The 18,580-nt window shown below is 35.5% G+C and overlaps 1 protein-coding gene and 1 long non-coding RNA gene across 14 annotated transcripts in view; one reads left to right on the top strand and one right to left on the bottom strand.

Moving 5' to 3' along the window:
* Positions 1–1,098: 1,098 nt before the first annotated feature.
* On the bottom strand, positions 1,099–8,763 carry LOC143146570 (uncharacterized). Of its 11 annotated transcripts, XR_012991997.1 has the most exons (6): positions 8,055–8,376; positions 7,654–7,704; positions 7,123–7,241; positions 6,126–6,182; positions 2,619–6,034; positions 1,099–1,957 (listed from the first exon to the last, which is right to left on the bottom strand). It is a non-coding gene; the product is annotated as an uncharacterized LOC143146570 (long non-coding RNA). The 11 variants fall into 11 exon arrangements; XR_012991992.1 differs by lacking the exons at positions 7,123–7,241; positions 7,654–7,704; positions 8,055–8,376 and adding an exon at positions 8,384–8,763 and having other exon boundaries at positions 1,099–1,758; positions 1,886–1,957; XR_012991987.1 differs by lacking the exons at positions 7,123–7,241; positions 7,654–7,704; positions 8,055–8,376 and adding an exon at positions 8,384–8,763 and having other exon boundaries at positions 1,099–1,758; positions 1,942–1,957.
* The window catches only part of LOC143146565 (alpha-tocopherol transfer protein), a 40,101-nt gene continuing 24,714 nt past the window's right edge, over positions 3,194–18,580 (top strand). The window contains exon 1 of one of the 3 annotated variants that reach the window (XM_076310967.1): positions 3,194–3,425. Coding sequence is in view for 1 of the 3 variants with exons in the window: in XM_076310961.1 (XP_076167076.1) it covers positions 9,360–9,375 (16 nt within the window). In the remaining 2 variants the exon portion in view is untranslated. Of the gene's footprint in view, positions 3,651–8,874; positions 9,376–18,580 lie in introns of those variants that run through there. The other 2 variants (XM_076310963.1, XM_076310961.1) reach the window with 2 other exon arrangements.

Below are 18,580 nucleotides of genomic sequence, written 5' to 3'. Positions count from 1 at the left end.
TTATTATTCATCGCCATTGGTTTTTCATCCATAATCGTTTTCACGATCACGAGTATGCACGTAGGCTCGCGATTGATATTCGCGGATTTTTTTACAAAAACGCTTGTATCGCGATAGTTTTTCTCAATGCACGCAAATCCATCAGCCTTGGCTGCATCTGGAAAACTACTAACAATAAACCACGAACACGACCATCCTTCCTCTCCCCCGATGCTACTAGCGATGCATACAAATGTTGAAAACGAGGTACGTGCCTCGTTGCACACGCTCGTTTGAAGTTCCTTTAACCGAAAGGGACGAACAATTTAAAATCATTGGAATATCGATGCTCGTCTTTGGTTCTGGTAAACTCATTGTAATATTACAGTAGAAATATTAACACGGTTCAGTCCTCTTTTGTGCTTATATATATATTAATTACATTGTATATTTGTGATTTGTCGAATGTTGAAACAATTGATCATTTAGCTATGCTTTTGTGGAGGGGAATATTGTTACAAATAAAAATATATGCTTCTAATTTTTATGTAAGATATTAATATTATATTTTACTTAGAATTGTTGCTCACTTTAAAGGAGATCCAACGAGGTAATTATGTATAAATTTTTGGCAATTAATAACGTTGGTAATATATTAATATCGATTGATTATTTTATTATTATTATTTTATTTATTAACGGGGGTAAACCATTTAGAATACAAAAAAAAAGATTAGTTGTAGGAATGTATTTTTACAAAGATGTATTATACCAAGATTAGTTGCAAGAACAATTGAAATTTAAATATGTACCTATATTGTACTTTACTCGCGATATATCTTAGAAGTTACATCACAATTCGAGGAATCTGCGAAAGAATGCCATCTCCTTAACTATCATGTTTACCTAATACCAAAATGCGAAAACAATTCCAGGAAACATAAAGATACGAATACCTTCTCGATCATCGTGTTCTCCTGATGCAAAGTGTGATTATCCATCAAAATATTTTTAAAAATACCACTTATTTAATTCGTGAAATTTCTCGAAGATATCATAATTCCTTTGGAACAATATTGAAAAGGGGACAATTTTAGAAAAAAAATTAAACGATTTTGTTCAATATTATGTAACTTTATTTCTGTTAAGCTATATTATTGTACAAATGAAATTCTGAATCTGAGAAAAGTAAATATGATTACTGAAGCATATAATAATAATATTAGTAGTTAATAGTTAGAATTACAGTTATAATAGTAGCGATAACAGCAATAACAATGACCTCTCTAAAAGATAAATATTTGTATTCTGCGGTGAATAAATATTCTTTTTCGGGAAGTATCGTGCCCTTATGGGTGTCGTTTATTAACATTTTATATTTATTTTAATTTCACAAGGTCGATATAAAATATTGCGAACATGAGTGAAACCTTTTTCAATATTCGAATAAAAATGGTTCGTAACGTTGTTAAATGTATTTAATAATATTTAATTCAAAGTACACCCTTTGTGCGTACTAATCTTCATAAATATTTACCTAATGATATTGCACTTTCGCTATAATCGGGAGTATCACACCTCTATAAATAATGAATACAATTGCGATACACAATCCTTGGTTTTTGCGTTTACAATATGGAAATTTACATCGATGTCAGTTCTCCGGATCTATAGCGACGATATGCAAATGATCGATGCAATCGAGCCACTTTTCTGACATAAATCTCTTTATAAATGGTTTTTTTTTTTTTTCATTTTCTTTGAAGTTTGTAATTACACCTATGAAGAATAAACGTCTGCATATCTTCCTAGGTATTTTATAAATCGGTATTAACAATTTCGCACCGCGTTAGGGATACAGAAAAAAAACAAATTTTTTATTTTAAACAAGTAAGGTCGTATTTACCGTGCTTGTGATCATCACCACTTGTTATTACCGATGTACTAAATTTAGGTACTCACTTTTTTATACTTTGACCTATAAGAAAGAAAAGCACATATTGTAAATAAATATTTAAATATAAAATATATATTTATAAATATTTTAATTATTATCGTATTAGAAATCTAACTTTCCTTCCTTGTTAATACGCGAGAGAAGAATATTAATTTACGAAAAACCTTCTAGCGTTGCATTCAAGTTCCTTCATTAGCAACTGTATTAACATACCTGATAATCCATTACAAGGTTTTCCTAAAAATTATTCTTCACTTTCAACATTCTCTTAACAACTGTAATAAAATGCTCAATACATCGCTACAAGGTTATCCACAAAACAATTCCTTATCCATTTATATAAGCAAGAGCTACCTTTCTCTAAACAACAATTTCTACTAAAAATCAAATCATAAGTGTCTTATATAATATTTACAAAGTTGTTACTACTGTATTCAACGAACTACACCTGTCACCTAAAATACCATCAAAATAATGATATTAAATACCTAATATAATTAGTATCTAACCCAGACCTAACCCAGGCCTTCCCTATAACAGCAGTCCCCAGTAGAAACCAAACCGACAGAAATCGACACACGCGACATTTCGAAACCCGGCATTATCTAATTTCCGCTGACCATGCCCGTTAAAATACCATCTACGTACGATGTAAACTATACACCGTGCCCCACATACTCACCCCTATTAATTTCACTCCGCGCGTAACATCGCCAACTTTTTAATCGCGTCAAGTAACCCGCGAGACCGGCCACGCATCGGGCAGTCCCGCCCCGCGGCGCTCTCAAAATCCCTCCCCTCGGTGGAAGGGAGAAGGGGGAGGGGGTGGAGATCGATCCGGGCACCATGACCCACCCCAACGCGTTCCATCAACGTCGCCACCGGCACACACGGTCGCCCACCGTCTCCAAGTTCACCGTCGATATATTTATAAACACCCGTAACCCGATCGTCGCCTCGCCTTCCGATAAACAAACATCCCCCTCCCTCCGTCCTGTCGGTAGGTGGGTACAGGGGGAGGGGTACGATCGTAAACAGCCCTCCCCTTGCCCCTCCCCCTCTGAATCGTTCCATTAATCCCCTGACCGATAAAAATCGTCCGTCCGATCCGATCGATCGGTTTCGTTCCGCGTATCGACGCTCGGCGGACGACGTGCTCGACGAACGTCGACGTCGGGGCGGGGTGGGGTGGGGCGGGGCGGGGAGCTGGCGGAGGGGGAGGAGGAGGAGGCGGGGCAACGGGCAGAGGGTGACACGCCACGCCAAGGGACATCGACGAGAGAAGGTCAGAGCTCAAGCGAACAGGGTCCCCGTCGCGTTTATATAGAAACCAGGCCCCCGGTTTACGCATCGTCCATTGGCGCGCGACATTCCGTTTTCGCCTGACGCCGCGTCCTCTTCTGTACGCCTCGCGCGATCAGAACACGCTCGATCGCTGCTCGAAGACCGCCAGGTTACCGTCCACACGACAGCCAAGCTAAGAAACCCGGTGAGTGTCGTCGTTCCGTTTCCGGCGGAGCGAAGAAACCGACGAGGGTACGCGACGAAAAAGGCGGGAACTCACGAGAGAGGACACTGTGTCCCCTCCCCCCACGCGCGTTACCGTGCCCTCCTAGGGAATCTTTCGTTCGTTTCCACGCGCGAGTGACCGCCCCCTAACCGTGCAACCCTACTGTGTCAAGGATTCCGGGAACGAGAACGACCTTGAGCTTGGGTAAGTTTTTTCGAACGTTCGTCTAGTCTTCGAAAGTGGTTTTTCGTTTAAACAATTGCCAATTTTCACGGCCCACCGTTTGCAACGGTACTGGAGAGTATTTTGTGTACGTGTCTGATGGGTGATTTTTTCTTTTTTTTTGGTAAATTTTAAATGTTTCTTTAAATAATGTTCGTGGATGATTTTGAAAGGAAATTCACGGGTCGATTTAGCGAGAATTTTTGGTGTACCGGTTGAAAATTTGGAAAATCGATACAATGGAATTTTTTAGACGAAGAATTAAAAATTGATTTTCTAGGCGGAGATATTTTCCAAGCACTCGCGAAGCATTTGCAAACCCACTGTATTTTTCTCGTTTCATGGTCGATTTATTATGATGGAGCACCGGACACTCCAGTAGGTCAATATTGAACGATAAAGTTACTCGATCCAAAAATTATTTTGATCTCTACAATTGATTTCACGATCGTGTCCAAATAAAGATTCTTCGGTGTCTTTAAAAACAACGGTGTTTCTTACGTAATAATTATTTATTCCATAACTCACGATAATCGTCCTACGCGTTATATTTACCGGTCATTGTGCAAATATACTTACGAGAAGGCGTACAATAAATTAAATTCCATTCAAGATCGAAACACCAGTTTTCTCTTTTATTCTCCGTGTCGTTACGTCATATTTATGACACTCTTATGGCACCCATGAACTTTGATCTTTCGCGAATACTTAAAAAAAAAAACGATTGCACGTTGCACTGTTCACCATAATTTCTTTGTTTTAATTTTTTTATAAATCGTTATATATTATATTTTTGACAAGGAGAATTTCTAAGCACTTTGAACGAATTTTGGAAATTTTGAAAATTCACTGAGATATTTAATGGTTATTCCAGGTGCTGGAATGATAATTGCAAGTCACTTCGTGTCGTTCTACTTTAGTGTCGATTCCACTGTCTTCGTTAAGATAGTGCACGTTAATTAAAAGTTCAAAAACCTTTTAATACCGTTAACTAATGAATTATTACCGAGTTAATGACTGTCGCAATGCTTCGACACGTGTTCGAATAAACGTAACGTTTCTAGAAAAGTCCCGTCGATTTAAAATTAATAAACAGTCTCTCCGACTCTTTACTGCTGCTCGTAAATACCTTTATTTAAATTACACTTCCTCATATTCGTTTTCAATTTATTCCGTGACGCACCGATACCGCGTGTACCGTGAGATTCGACGATGGAATCAAAAAGAAAAACGAAACAGGGAAATGGTAAATGAATTTGAAATTCGAAAAAAAAGAAAAAACTACTCAAATGTTCTATTTAATTTTCACGAGAAAATCGGAATTGTTTTCAAAAAGTCCAATGAAGAAAGTGTCACAGAAAATTGAAGAAAAATAATCAAAATTATGCAAAACAAAACAAATTGTTCAGGTGTTCTATTTAATTTTCACATGAAATTTAGTATCATTCTTAAGAAATCCATTGAAAGTAAATGTAACGAAAAGCATAGAATTGACGGATAAAAAAAAATTCTACAAACAAAATTGTTCAGACGTCCTATTTAATTATCAAAGAAATACAAAAAAAAATGTTACAAGGAAATACTAAATATTCCTGAAAATTGAAGCGCAAAATTGAAAGATAAACACGATTATATAAAAAAAGAATTTTTGAGGTTCCATTTAAATTTCACAAGACATTTAAAATGTTCGAAAAATCCGTTGAAAAAAGTTGACGGTAACTTGAAGCAGACAATTATGAAATTATGCAAATACACAATTATGCAATTTTCACAAGGAACTCACAGTTCTCTTTTTCAACAATGCAGAAACACAAGCCCGCAGAAAGCCCGCCATTTTTCGAAACGAAATAAATTACGAGACAAAACTAATACCTCTTGCACGTGCAATAACATCAACCATTGGAATTACCATTGCAAATGCAACGCGAGTATTTAACACAAGGCCCTATTGTAAAATTACAGCGTAAAATTTCCCGAACTATTTTATAACAATAAAACTCCCCACGTTGGCAGGCGTGCACCAAACAGGCCGACTCCGCTCTAAGAACGAATCTACGCTACATATTCCAGTTTCTAGCTTCATCCAGCGTATGAATAACTCAGAGCATCTTATTTCAATTCCTCACTCTGTTTGGCACATGAATAACTCAAAACAGCGTGTCCCACTTCCCCGCTCCATTTACTTCGGAAGTGCCTCGATGCACCATATTCCAATTTCCAGCTCTACCGCATCAATTTCTTACAGCAACGATAATTCAATTCCACTCCGAATCTGCTGCACGAATAGCTCAATACGCCAGAACTCACCTACCTTGAAATGTATAGGGATTGCTAGTTACAGTTTGATGGTGATCTTTGTCTTTTGCCTGTAAAATGAACAAGGTACATTTCAGGTATATAAGTGTGTACATTTTAGGTTATGTTACCACATCCTATTATCCTGTGTATATATCTCACTTTCCATGCAGAGCTCCAGTTTTCTTCGATTTCATTTTGTACTTATTCTTGCCTCTCCTGAAAAAAAAAATTATTGCGATTATATGCGAATATAAATAGTACTTGCCTAAACCTTTTTTCTAACCCAGACCTAACCTAGACCTAAATTGGATCTAATTTGAACATAACCTAGACCTACGCTTGGATGTTAGATATAGTAGAATGTTTGGTTATTAATAAATGGTAGAACCAGTGTGTAGTATGCTGCTGTCCATCAAGTGTACTATAGTGGTTTTTTTTATCTTGTAAAATTGAATGAAAAAATATTGAAAATTCATTCTTACTTTCGAAAGAAAATTTGTTTAATAAAGTATTTTAAACGGATAAAAATTTACTCCATATCGTGAACCTCATTAATAGCTTTGAGATTATTTGATTTTACAATTACTTTTTTTATTTTAACCATTCTATTATTTTATCATTTTTCCTATCATCAGCTACATGGGTTCTCAACTCTTGGTTCGCAGAAATATAAACAATTGTAATTATGAAATTACAATTTTAAAAAATTCTATATATTATATTTACGAAAGATTAAAGCAACCTATTATTACTAGTCATTATAATTGTGTTTACGTTTGCGTTCTGTATGTGTTATATATGCGTTCTACTTTGGTTACCGATGAATAGTCATTTGATTTAATGAACTGATTCACGTGAAATGAGGCAATATCGAGAAATTTCTTGACAGTAGTTCAAAGTTACATTTCTAGACAATATTTTTCTTAAATTGAATTTTTACATTTCTATTAATACTAATTTTTATATTTATATATCGATAAATTAGACTTTTTTTATTTATTATTTTCTTATTTAAAATAAATTGAATCGCAACGAAAATTGATTCTATAATTTTAAATCGTGATGAGAAAAGTTGAGAACCCCTACTTTGTTTCCCCTAACCTTATGTTAGTATTCTATTTCGTATGACACTCTTTTATTAAATGTTTCAATGTACCATCTTTACAACCACCCTGAACCAATATTTGTCCCATTCCTCGAAGCTCACATATCTTGCTCCAATCATTAACTATCGTACTCCATCTTTATCACCTTCCAAATACTTGGCCAACCTTCCTACTCGTATAGAAACTAGTTTATTAATCTCATAATTTTCAGTGAATTACTCGTTGAAATTTTATATAAGCATAAGTATTTAAATAATGAACAACAATCATATGACAAAATGACCAAACACTGGAACACTTTTTTGATGAAAAAACTATACTTTCATGTTATATATATATTTATAAAAACTTGTTCCATGAAAAAGTTAATACTCTCTTGTAAAAATTTAACAAATATATCGCTTGCAACTCCTAACGTGCAATTGTCAAAATGGAGACCACAAATTTTTCTATTATTATTTTCCAATATTTTGTACACTCATAGAGGTATTGGAGGGAGAAAAATTATTCCTGGGATAAATTGCGAGGCGTATTGGGTCAGACATTTTAATCAGCCCTTGTACGGTCCATATTCTACTTACTGGCGATACCACATTCCCCTTGGACAACCTGGGACTGATCTTTCTTTCGTCCTACAATAGATAGAATAGAAAAAGGCCTTTGCACATAGTACTATACAAATCAAAAATAAATATTGACTTTTAGGAACACGAGAGCAAAACGTTGCTACCAAAAGGTATATAGTAACTTCTACGACATAATCATTTTAAAAAATACATAAAAAACGTAACACAAATAGACATAATTTATCCGTTACAAAAATTCCATAAAAAAATTTCAGCCCTCTCTGATACGAAATACTTTTTCCAAGTGTAAATCGAGAATTCTGAAGAACAAATTGTAAAGGAAAAGTGTCTAAGGATAAGAACCAACAAGAAAAATGTTATTCGTAAAAGAACGTACACGAAAACTTGGTACTTACGTCTCACGACATATGATTAATCATAGATGAAACTTCGAGTACGTTAATTTTCTTTCATTTTCAATTTTTCGATTTACTACAACGATTCCAAGTCGAACGCTCCAATTTAACACCACATTGTTGGTACCTCCTCGACCATAATTCCAACGAAATTTTACAAAAGAGAATCCATACTCTCGCCAATAACAACACTAACACATACTCTATTCACTGTAACTCTTCCACGGAATCGTTTCTCAAATTTTCAATCCTATACGTACAACCAACCAACGGACAAAGGTTCGTCGAAAATTGCGTTCGCGAAAGAAATTTTGAAAACTCCGGCTTACTTTTCATCTCGGCTGGCATAACCCCTTAACAAGAGCGAGTACATTCATTGCTGCGAGCGACGTATCGACGATCACTGCGATCCACCGTACGGGAATCCCGTCTACCGCGCAAATTTTTCAAAGCGCCGAATTCCAATTTCCCCTCCCCTCTGATTCTATTCATCCCGCCAATTTGTCAAAGCGTCGTACACCGGATCTCTCCTCTGCTCCGTGAATCGCGCCGCTCCTCCCACCACCACCTCCTGAAATGCGTCTAGATCCCCCACTCGATCGCCGAATCGCTGTCTAACCCCTTCACTTGTCGCACGACTTGCACGGCTCGCACGGCTCGCCCCCCACCACCGTGAGTTTGGCGCTCCGTGCGTGTCGACCCCACTCCGTGCGTGTCGACCCCACTCCGTGCGTGTCGACCCCACTCTGTGCGTGAGATACGTCGGCGAGCGGACCAACCTCTTCCCGAGGAAAAGAAACGCTCGCGAACTGGCCGTGTTACTCGTCGCGCGTTGAAAGGAGATCCCGACTACGACGAGCGAAACCGTTTGGGGCCGCGTCACACCGTGAGCCTCATGGAAAACCGTCCTCGTGTTTTGTCTTTTCGTCCCTGAAGGTGAACCTGCGCGCGCGTATAAGAGCCAAGGGGGCTCGTGGCCGTCGCATTTTCGTTCGTTTTTCGATCGAGCGCGCGTCGGGGCTCACGGTCGGCATCTTTCCCCTCCTTACGAACAGTCGCGTCAAACCCCCCTCTCCCGCGACCAAGGTACCGGGTCAGCGGTCCCAGAAGTCCCGGTTTCCCGCCATATTTTCGTCGTTTGGCGACCGGTTTCGGGCACTTGCCTTCCGTGTCGCGTTTCTGTCTACCGTGTCGTCCCACGTCTCGAGACGATCGCACGGTCGTTTATTTTTTTTTAACGAGTCCTTCGAGGGTGGATCTTAGGGAGAGACACCGGAGGATCGAGGGAGAGACTCGAACGCTACCATGGCGCTTACAGAACGTGAGTAGCGCAATTGTCAAATGTTGAATGGGGTTTTTTTAGGAGGAAATTTTTGAATGTATTTATTTGGGTTCTGGGAGTTATCATTTTTCAGAGGGGATTCTTTTTTGGTAATAATTTCTTTTTTTATCCATTTCTTTCTCATTATTTTTGTTGTTACTTTTTAAATAATGTGTAGGGATCTTGTTCGTGCTAGTTAAAGTTGTATATTCTTGGTATTTCGGTAGCAGCGACTTCGAGTTGCGGACCGATGTGCCTGGACTGTAATTTCAAATTTTACAGTCATAGGATCTTACCAAGAGGCATTTGAGCTAAAAGGTTTTAATAAGGGTTTGAAATTCGTCTTTTCTTCGGAAATTTTTCAGAAACACATAGATAAAAAATTTAACCTTCACTAAATACGTCAACGTATAAAATAAACAAATAAAATATACTGACAATTCTGTAAAAGAAAGATTCAGTTAAATTGCTAGCATAACCTAACCTCAAATATCATGCATGTTACCATTAATATACAAAAGGGCTAAAAATTATAAAGTGATACATTACAAAATTTAGAAAATACATTCTAAAGCTAATTTATCCAAAAGCGAAAACTTGAATATTCAAAAGATAATTTCGAAGTTTGACAATTAATTTTCCTTTCGTTCGTTACATTTATCATCGAGGTTCTGTTGATGTTGGGCAACCTCGATTGATTAGCTCTATAAATATTCTACACTACCGAATCTTGAAACACCTCTGTGATTTGAAATTTACATTCTGTTTAATATGCAGACTATAAATATCGATGAGGTAATACTAAGTTATCAAGATCGAAAGTCTAGCATACAAAATATCTTATATCGTGATTCTCCAAATTTTGAAGTTTCGAAGTAAACACTATGTTGATCAACACGTGCCAGTGACCGAAAGGTTAGGTTTGAAATTCTCAACTAACTTCTCTCGCTCTCGACCAAGTTTGACTGGAAATTACGAATTCTGTTCGACACTGTGGCTCAACACGACCCTTCCAAATGTCATTGTACGCGTCTCCCTGCAAAAGTGTCATTCCTTCGATTCCATTTCTTTCGCGAAGTTGAAAAATTCTTGTGAGCAAGTTTCGTAGGCGAAACAACTTGTCTGCGAAAGTATCAATATTCCGAGCAATTTTATTCGTTGAAATCGCGCGAGAATCGATAAGAAAAACTGGTTTTCCCGAGTTTCCTCGTGTCTATTTTTTCACCTGCACTGTAGCTTACATTCTCATTAGGACAGATCTGTCACGAAGGTCGTAGCCATCGATACAAATTATTCTTGCAAACAACTTTTTTCTTTTTCAACTTAATGGCACCGATCTCGAGTTACGTTCAATGTTTACCAAATGGACGAGTCATCGGTTTCAAATATCGACACACATTTTTATCTTGATAAAAAAAATTAACACGACGAGGAAGTAACTGCACGATATGTAAATCAAATCTGGATAACCGTGGACGAGTTTTCCTCTTTTTTGTCGACGTTAATCGGAAATTAAAATTTACAATTTGAAATTGTAATTCCGTGTCACGACGTGTTCGTAGAACCACTCTAACAATCAACGCCCATGGCGTAACATTGGAGGATGTAAATCTTCGTTCCAGAGACACGAATCATCGACGTTCAACTTCTTTGCAAAAAGTCAGATGTTAGCTTTTTTTTACGAGCAATCAATAGGATTAGAAATCGTGTGTCTCTTCCCCAGGGGCGGATTTATCGTAAAATTAATAAAGCTTCGGGTACAAGGGGCCCCGGAGAGGTTTTTATATATTTTTATATTTAAATATTGGATTGTTCAGAGAGTCATTTCGTTTTCCAAAATAGAGAATATATGATTTAATACAATGTTTATACAGTTTAAAAAAGTCGTGTTTCATTTTTATCAAAGAAAACGAAATGACTTTCCGAAAAACCTAATATTTTAATTTTATAATTTAGCTATCATTTAAGATCATAGAAAATAAATTTAAAAAATTTTCAAAATTTATAAAATTCATAATTTTATTTAGAACTTCGAACCTCCAATTTTATAGCTAACAATATATGTAAAAAAAATTTCCAAATTGAAGAAAAGGTAGAATTTGTTATCAAATAGCTTGATAGATTGATATTTTTATAGACTGTTTCCGTTGAAAATTTAAGAACACAAATAGAAACGGTGTCTAAGAGTTCTTTATTTGTTGATTCTTTAATTTAACTATCGTACAGGAGTATAAAAGACAAATTTATTTGTTTTGAAAAATTATGTAATTCGTGTAAATAAGCTCTCAATTTTTTTTAAATTTTATTTAACCGTAGAAAAAAAATTGAGAATCGTAAGATGGTCGTATTTTTAATTTTTAAATATTTCCATGTTCGACTTTCCAAATTTGTGTGTGTAAATTTTTCTAGACAATTTCAGAAGGGAAAATACCCTAATTAGCGTCAGGCCTCGATAAGTCTAGAATCGTCACTGCACTTTACATACACTCGAGCAACGAAAATTGCAACGTCTGGTAATTTGCATAATACTGGACGACTGAATTATTTCTCTTAACGAGCCAAGTATTGCACACATTTCGTAATGCTCCATTACGTTCACTTCGTCGTTTATTTCGACAAAAGTAACACTTTCTTTGCAAGTGATTATGTATTCGGTTCACTGCGATTTCACGTGAAAACTTTTTGAAAAAGCTTCCAAAAAAGTTCAAAATAATTCGAAAATACTTTTTCCTTGGCCACATTGATTTTTTTAAATTCGATTCGAACGTTCAAGTGAAATAAATGTGCTATGGTGTTCTTAGTCCCAAAGAATTTTTAGTTCGTCAAGTGTCGTTGTTTGATTCGAGAGTAAAAGATTTCGAATCGATATGTAAATGGGAATATTTAATTACGAATATTTATTCGTAATTGTAGTCGTTATCTCCATGTTGTTATATTTAAAACAATTTGGAAAGAAAGAAAGAGGTTAAGAAAATGGACGAAAGTCAAGAGACCAAAGTGTTCCTACAATGTTAAGTAAAATTTAATTAATTAATTTCTGACATCGGTAAAATGTATTTGCGATTGTATCTTAGAATCGATAAGAATCTTACAATATAATGAACATAATCTCTTCGTGGATAAATATGTAAAAATTTGAACTCAATTTTTCTAAACGTAGCACCCAATTTTTTCATGGTGGAATTCTATTGTAAAGTAACATACATTTTTATAAATATGTTATTAAAGCAGATCGACTTAAAAACAAATATAATTTCCAAGTGTCTAAATAAAATGATTACAAACATCAATGCCCTTGCTACCGATACATCTTCATTCAACCATTATTATTAATTCTAACATCCTACATTCAACATCGAACCGATACGAAAACCTAAAGAATAAAAACAAAAAAAAAAAATCCACAAAATTAATCTAAACAACCCAATCATAGATAACACAACTTCCCTGTTTATTCGCATCGATAGACCATCGATCACCTAAACTTTCTTCAAGAGTCTCTGCACATCGATTAACCATAACTTTCGTACGAAGGAATATTTTATCATAAGATTTCGAAGATTTGCAATTCAATTTATTTTCCCAGTTCCCGGGTACGCGTTTCGTAACGTTGCACACCTGTCGTCGAAAAACTTTCCAAAAAAAACTTTTCGATTCATCGTGACCCGACGAAATGGACGTTTCATTATTATCGAGTTCAAGAGCGTTGATATAAAAATCGATACTTTTCTTTCACACGTTGCAGCGTCGATCAGCGTCCGGCTCGATCGACAACGAAACCAGTCGTCCCTCTTTGTCCGCATCGCACGTGTGTACGTTTCGTGAGCAGTGCTCCGCGAGTATGCCAACAATTCCACCGCGACCGTGGCACGATTGGTACGCCAGCAACGTGTTCACGATTACGTACAAATGACACAATAGCTCGCCTCGCGCGACCGTACATCCAAGTTTCAACGAAGTTTCGGGGCCGACGATCGCGTTTAGGGTCCCGTTTCGGGGGCTACACGTTGCAACTTGTTCCGTATCTTCGATTTGACTCGCGCGTTACGAAGTCGTTCCGTGTTTCTTCGTAGAATCTGTGATTTGCTAGCCCCAGTCACGGAACCCGTAACAAGTCTACGAGAGGGTTAGGTGCACAGGGTTACGAACTGAAACAACGTTGACAATAGCTTGTATCGAAACTGTAATAATTTTTTTTGAAAATAGAAAAGTATAATTGAAAATATTGTTGATGTGAAATGAAAATTAAAAGATCGATGTTTATTTAAGGTATATTTCTATGGATAAAGTATGTATCGAAAGTATAATAATTTTTTTAGAAAGTAGAAAAGTATGATTGAAAATATTGTTGATATGAAATGAAAATTAAAAGATTGATGTTTATTTAAATGTATGTATGTATCGAAACTATAATAATTTTTTTGGAAAGTAGAAAAGTATAATTGAAAATATTGTTGATATGAAATGAAAATTAAAAGATTGATGTTTATTTAAATATATGTATGTATCGAAACTGTAATAATTTTTTTGGAAAGTAGAAAAGTATAATTGAAAATATTGTTGATATGAAATGAAAATTAAAAGATTGATGTTTATTTAAGGTATACTTCTATGGATAAAGTATATATCGAAACTATAATAATTTTTTTAGAAAGTAGAAAAGTATAATTGAAAATATTGTTGATATGAAACGAAAATTAAGAGATTGATGTTTATTTAAGGTATAGTTCAGTTTGTATGGGGAAAGTTTGTATCGAAACTGTAATAATTTTTTTAGAAACTAGAAAGATGTAATTGAAAATATTACAAGCTGTAGCTCATTTTTTATTCATCAACCTCCTGACCTTGGGTTTCAAGCCTTCGATGCAAAATATTGTTACTTGCTAACGTATGGATGTAATATAATTGTTTCTCGATACATCGTTTAGCCTTCTTGCGACAAAAACTAGAATTATTCAAAGAATTTTTAACGAATGAAGTAATCGAAAGGCAAAGGAAAGGGAACTTTTTATTCGCTGCTCGTTTACGTGATTTATTAAAACGTTTCTGACCTCGATTTTTGGGTCAGCTCGAGAATTGTAAATATACGAAAGTGTTATGTACTATTATGTATAAACAAGTCGTAAATGTCCAGCATTTATATTTCGTTGAGAAATTTATAAGATGGCTTCGATTTGAATAATTTATAAATTCATCAATAATCGATCTAGGTCAAGGTGAATTTCGAGACTGTTGACTGGTTATCTTCCAGCCATTTTTTTACGAGCACTACATACATTTCATTTCTTCGATTCGTTTTCTCTTAACGAACAATTGCAACAATTCCCCTCTCTGGCTGAAAGTGACTTTTTGACTCTTTTATTAGTTTTTTATTTCACAGATGCGCACACCGTGCTGTTTCTCGTTAACGAAGACCGTAAAAAACTTCCGTGTGTCACCAATAGCTCTCAAGATAACATCAGAGAACGAAACTTTGGAGGTAGTTTCACCCATTAAGCTTGAGTTACCGCGGCTAGAAAAAGTACACGTTCACTGTTCCTTCCTGCTCCGCAAACCTGAAAAGTTTCATCAGAATCGGCGTCGAAAAGTTCGCGTTTCTTCTCGTAAATACAACTCATGCTTAATAATTAATTGTAATTCACAGTTTTGAAAAATGCATCGCTTCGAGTTGAAATGCAGACTGTAAGTTCTGCACAACAGCAACAACAAACGATGAAGAATTATACGTTGTTACAACATTATTTCGAATCATTTTATTTTACATTTTCTATCATCGAAGTGTACAGTGTAACGATATAAAAATTCACAACAAACAAGCGATACACTATTAACTAGATTTATAGATTTAATACCACAGCAATTATTACTATAATTACACTACAAAATTGACAATAAATATTACTTATGGAACAGAAGATACATTTCTTAAAATCTTTCATACTAAATATTTTTTATAAATTATTAACCGTCTTTTAAATTTATAAATTTACAAATACGTTAAGTATCTAAACTATTAACCATCTACGCCTAAAATCATATATCGTTAATTTCGGTATTTTCAGCTTTATAATTGTTCAAAATTTTTTTTAAATATCAACGTTACGATTAGGAATCTCTGCTTGTTAGTAAAAAATTGTTGTAAAAATACAGTCGATGACTATTATTGTGTTTGTTTTTATAGTGTTTTTGTTGTATATTATATATTTTACATTGTTGTTCTCTGTTATTATTCTACGTTTCGATGAGGTTAGGTTCGAGTTAGTTTCAATTAAATGTAGGTTATGTTTACATTAGATTGCTCAAACCATCCTTTAGTGAAATCGTGGATCTAATTTTTCATTCTGTTCCGAGTTTCTCATCGCTATTGTTGTGCAACGAAGGAGTCGATCTCGCTTCTTTAATTCCTTGTTGCAATATAGAAAGGATGGTCGGTGAAAAGGAGGATAAATTATCATGGCCGTCGAGTTCCTTCGACTGTTACCCTCCAGGAGAAAGTAATTTTCCACTATTGGATAAATCCACGGAGGTTAACGTAAAAATATCGAATCCAGAACTGGAAGAAACTTTTAACTTGATCGATGATCCATCATCTTGTCTTTCTCCATTCTTCTCGTCCTTCGAGGTAGCTTCAACCTTCTCAGACCTTCCAATTTTTTTTTTCTCTCTCTTCGAACGAAAAAAGTATTCTTCACGTGCCTTGAGTTATTCGCAGTTTCGATAAATGTGAATGCGTCGAACGATTATAAAAATATGCGTTGTTACATAGGTGAATTTTAATCATTGCAACGATATTTATCGACAGTATGCACAATCACATTTATCGACTCGTTTCTGATGTAAAAATTCATCAAAATGTAAACTACGAACAAAAGACTGGAATTATTTTCGAAAAAATGAAATTTCTCAAATCTTCGACTTTCTTAAATTTCGTTGTCCTGTATTTTACTTCTTTTTATTATTATACCTCGGTAATTTAAAAATTTCATTTTCCTTTTTTTTTACTACAAAAAAGAAGGTCTAATATATTCTGCTTAGAAACATAAATAAAAGCAGAGTCTGATTATAGTTGTCTAATATGTATCGTGTAAACTCATAGACTTTAGATTATGAATTAATGTTTTACACGAAGAATAAATTTCTCGACGTGTTACGCGATAAAAGAATTTACTTTAAATGTTCTTACCTGCTGCGTGAATAGTTAAACCATTAATCATTTTTCTGACAGACGTCACAAATTGTCGAGGTAAACGCCTAAGCGTGACGTTTATCGTTTTGAGGAACAAATTCTTAAAAAATAAATTTTACTGTCCATGCATATTACGATGCAAAATACCGAAGAGTTTAAATGGACGATTATCGTAAAACTGTTCAATTGTCCACGTAAATTCTCTAATATTAATCTCGCTCTCGTAAAGGAAAATCGATTATGAGTCACGTGTGACGATATTCGCGAAATGATTTTTAATGGACGGCAGTTACTGCCCGCTCAAGGTCACCGGTTAATGATTTATCGGAAAACGATAAAGTTTAGTTAATGTACGAATGATTTTAATGGTCGTAGACGCTGGCGATATATTTTTCTTTGCACGTGCTCGACAATAATTAAACGTGATGCGTGAAAAAGACTTTTTTTTACAATCTTCCTCTCGTTATCACCTCGTAACGCTAATTTTCCTTTCAACTCTATAAAAATTCTTTATAAAAATTGTATCGGTCACCACCGCAATAATAAATTTTTACTCTGCCTCTTCATCGATCATTCTAAATGATAATTTCGTTTTTTCTTTTTGTTTTACACATAACTCGTATTAATTATTACTCAATACTAACAGCACGTTACGATTAGGAACTTCTGCTTGTTAGTAAAAAATTGTTGTAAAAATACAGTCGATAACCATTATTGTGTTTGTTTTTATAGTGTTTCTGTTATACAATATATATTTTATATTGTTGTTCTCTGTCATAAAAGTTTATGTAAGTCAACGTAGTTTATTAAAATTTCAAAGTTTTGAACTTATTGCAAACCGCCTTCGGGAAATATTGCACCATTTTCAGAGCACGTGTGTATCCGTGAACTATGTCGAGAGTGATTAGGTGTGTACGGAAAATACGCAGAAATTCAAATCATTATAATATTTTGCTCATAATTTATTCCACCTTTAACCTTACAATTCTTTCCCACCACTGTCCCGATTATATCCGATTAGCATATCGTTCTATTCGTTCTAAAAATATTTTAATATTTTCCAAAGAGAACCAAAAAAGTGTGTCAACAAAAAATTAATAGAAATCTCTCAAACAATCTCAACATTCTACATTTTCACATTCACAAACATTCATTCGTGTTTTTCACGAAGCACAATTTTCCTCAGTTTTTGAAACGTGCTGTTCTCGATACCAAATAACAAAAAACACAAGATTGTATAAAAAAAAAAAATAAATAAAAATCTCTCCAACAATCTCAACATCCTACTTTTCAATTATGAGTCACGTGTGACCGTATTCACTGTTATCTTCTCGAAGCACAATTTTCCTCAGTCTTTGAAACGTGCTGTTCTCGATACCAAATAACAAACACAAGATTGTATAAAAAAAAAAAATAAATAAAAATCTCTCGAACAATCTCAAGATCCTACTTTTCGATTATGAGTCACGTGTGACCGTATTCACTGTTATCTTCTCGAAGCACAATTTCCCTCATCCTTTGAAACGAAACTGGATCGAAATCATCCTAACGAGTCCTCTTTCTTTTCAATCCTCGGAAAGTTTCGTCGCAAGGATTCACTCTGACGTATCCCAGTGAACGTTTTACGGCTGTCTCCTCTTCATCACCTTGAAAATTACGTTCTCGTTCCACCTTAAAGCCCAATCAAAGTCAACGTAACGAACCTGTTCCGTGTTCGTAGTTAAAACTTCGGAGCGAAGCTTTTTTTCCACGACTTTTGTTTTCCCAATTTCTCCTCTCTCACTCTCACGGATCATTGTTCGCCTCTATCCCTCTCCGTCCATCTTGCTTTTTGTCTCCCCACTGTTCTTCCTTTCCACCCATTGTAAGTTTTTCCTCCTTTCATCCCTATTTTTTCCCTCTTTAGGCCGTTCCCCCGTTTCTGTTTCGGGGTCCGCAGAGCGAGGAACCCGGCTCATTTCTGAAATTAGACTCGCCTTTCTCGAGGAACACTGGCTGTAATTAACGCGAGAAAGAGGA

Source organism: Ptiloglossa arizonensis, chromosome 5 (genome assembly GCF_051014685.1).
Source record: "Ptiloglossa arizonensis isolate GNS036 chromosome 5, iyPtiAriz1_principal, whole genome shotgun sequence".
Taxonomy (NCBI): domain Eukaryota; kingdom Metazoa; phylum Arthropoda; class Insecta; order Hymenoptera; family Colletidae; genus Ptiloglossa; species Ptiloglossa arizonensis.
The sequence above is the reverse complement of the archived record's forward strand: the minus strand, read 5'-3'. Positions and strand labels throughout refer to the sequence as shown.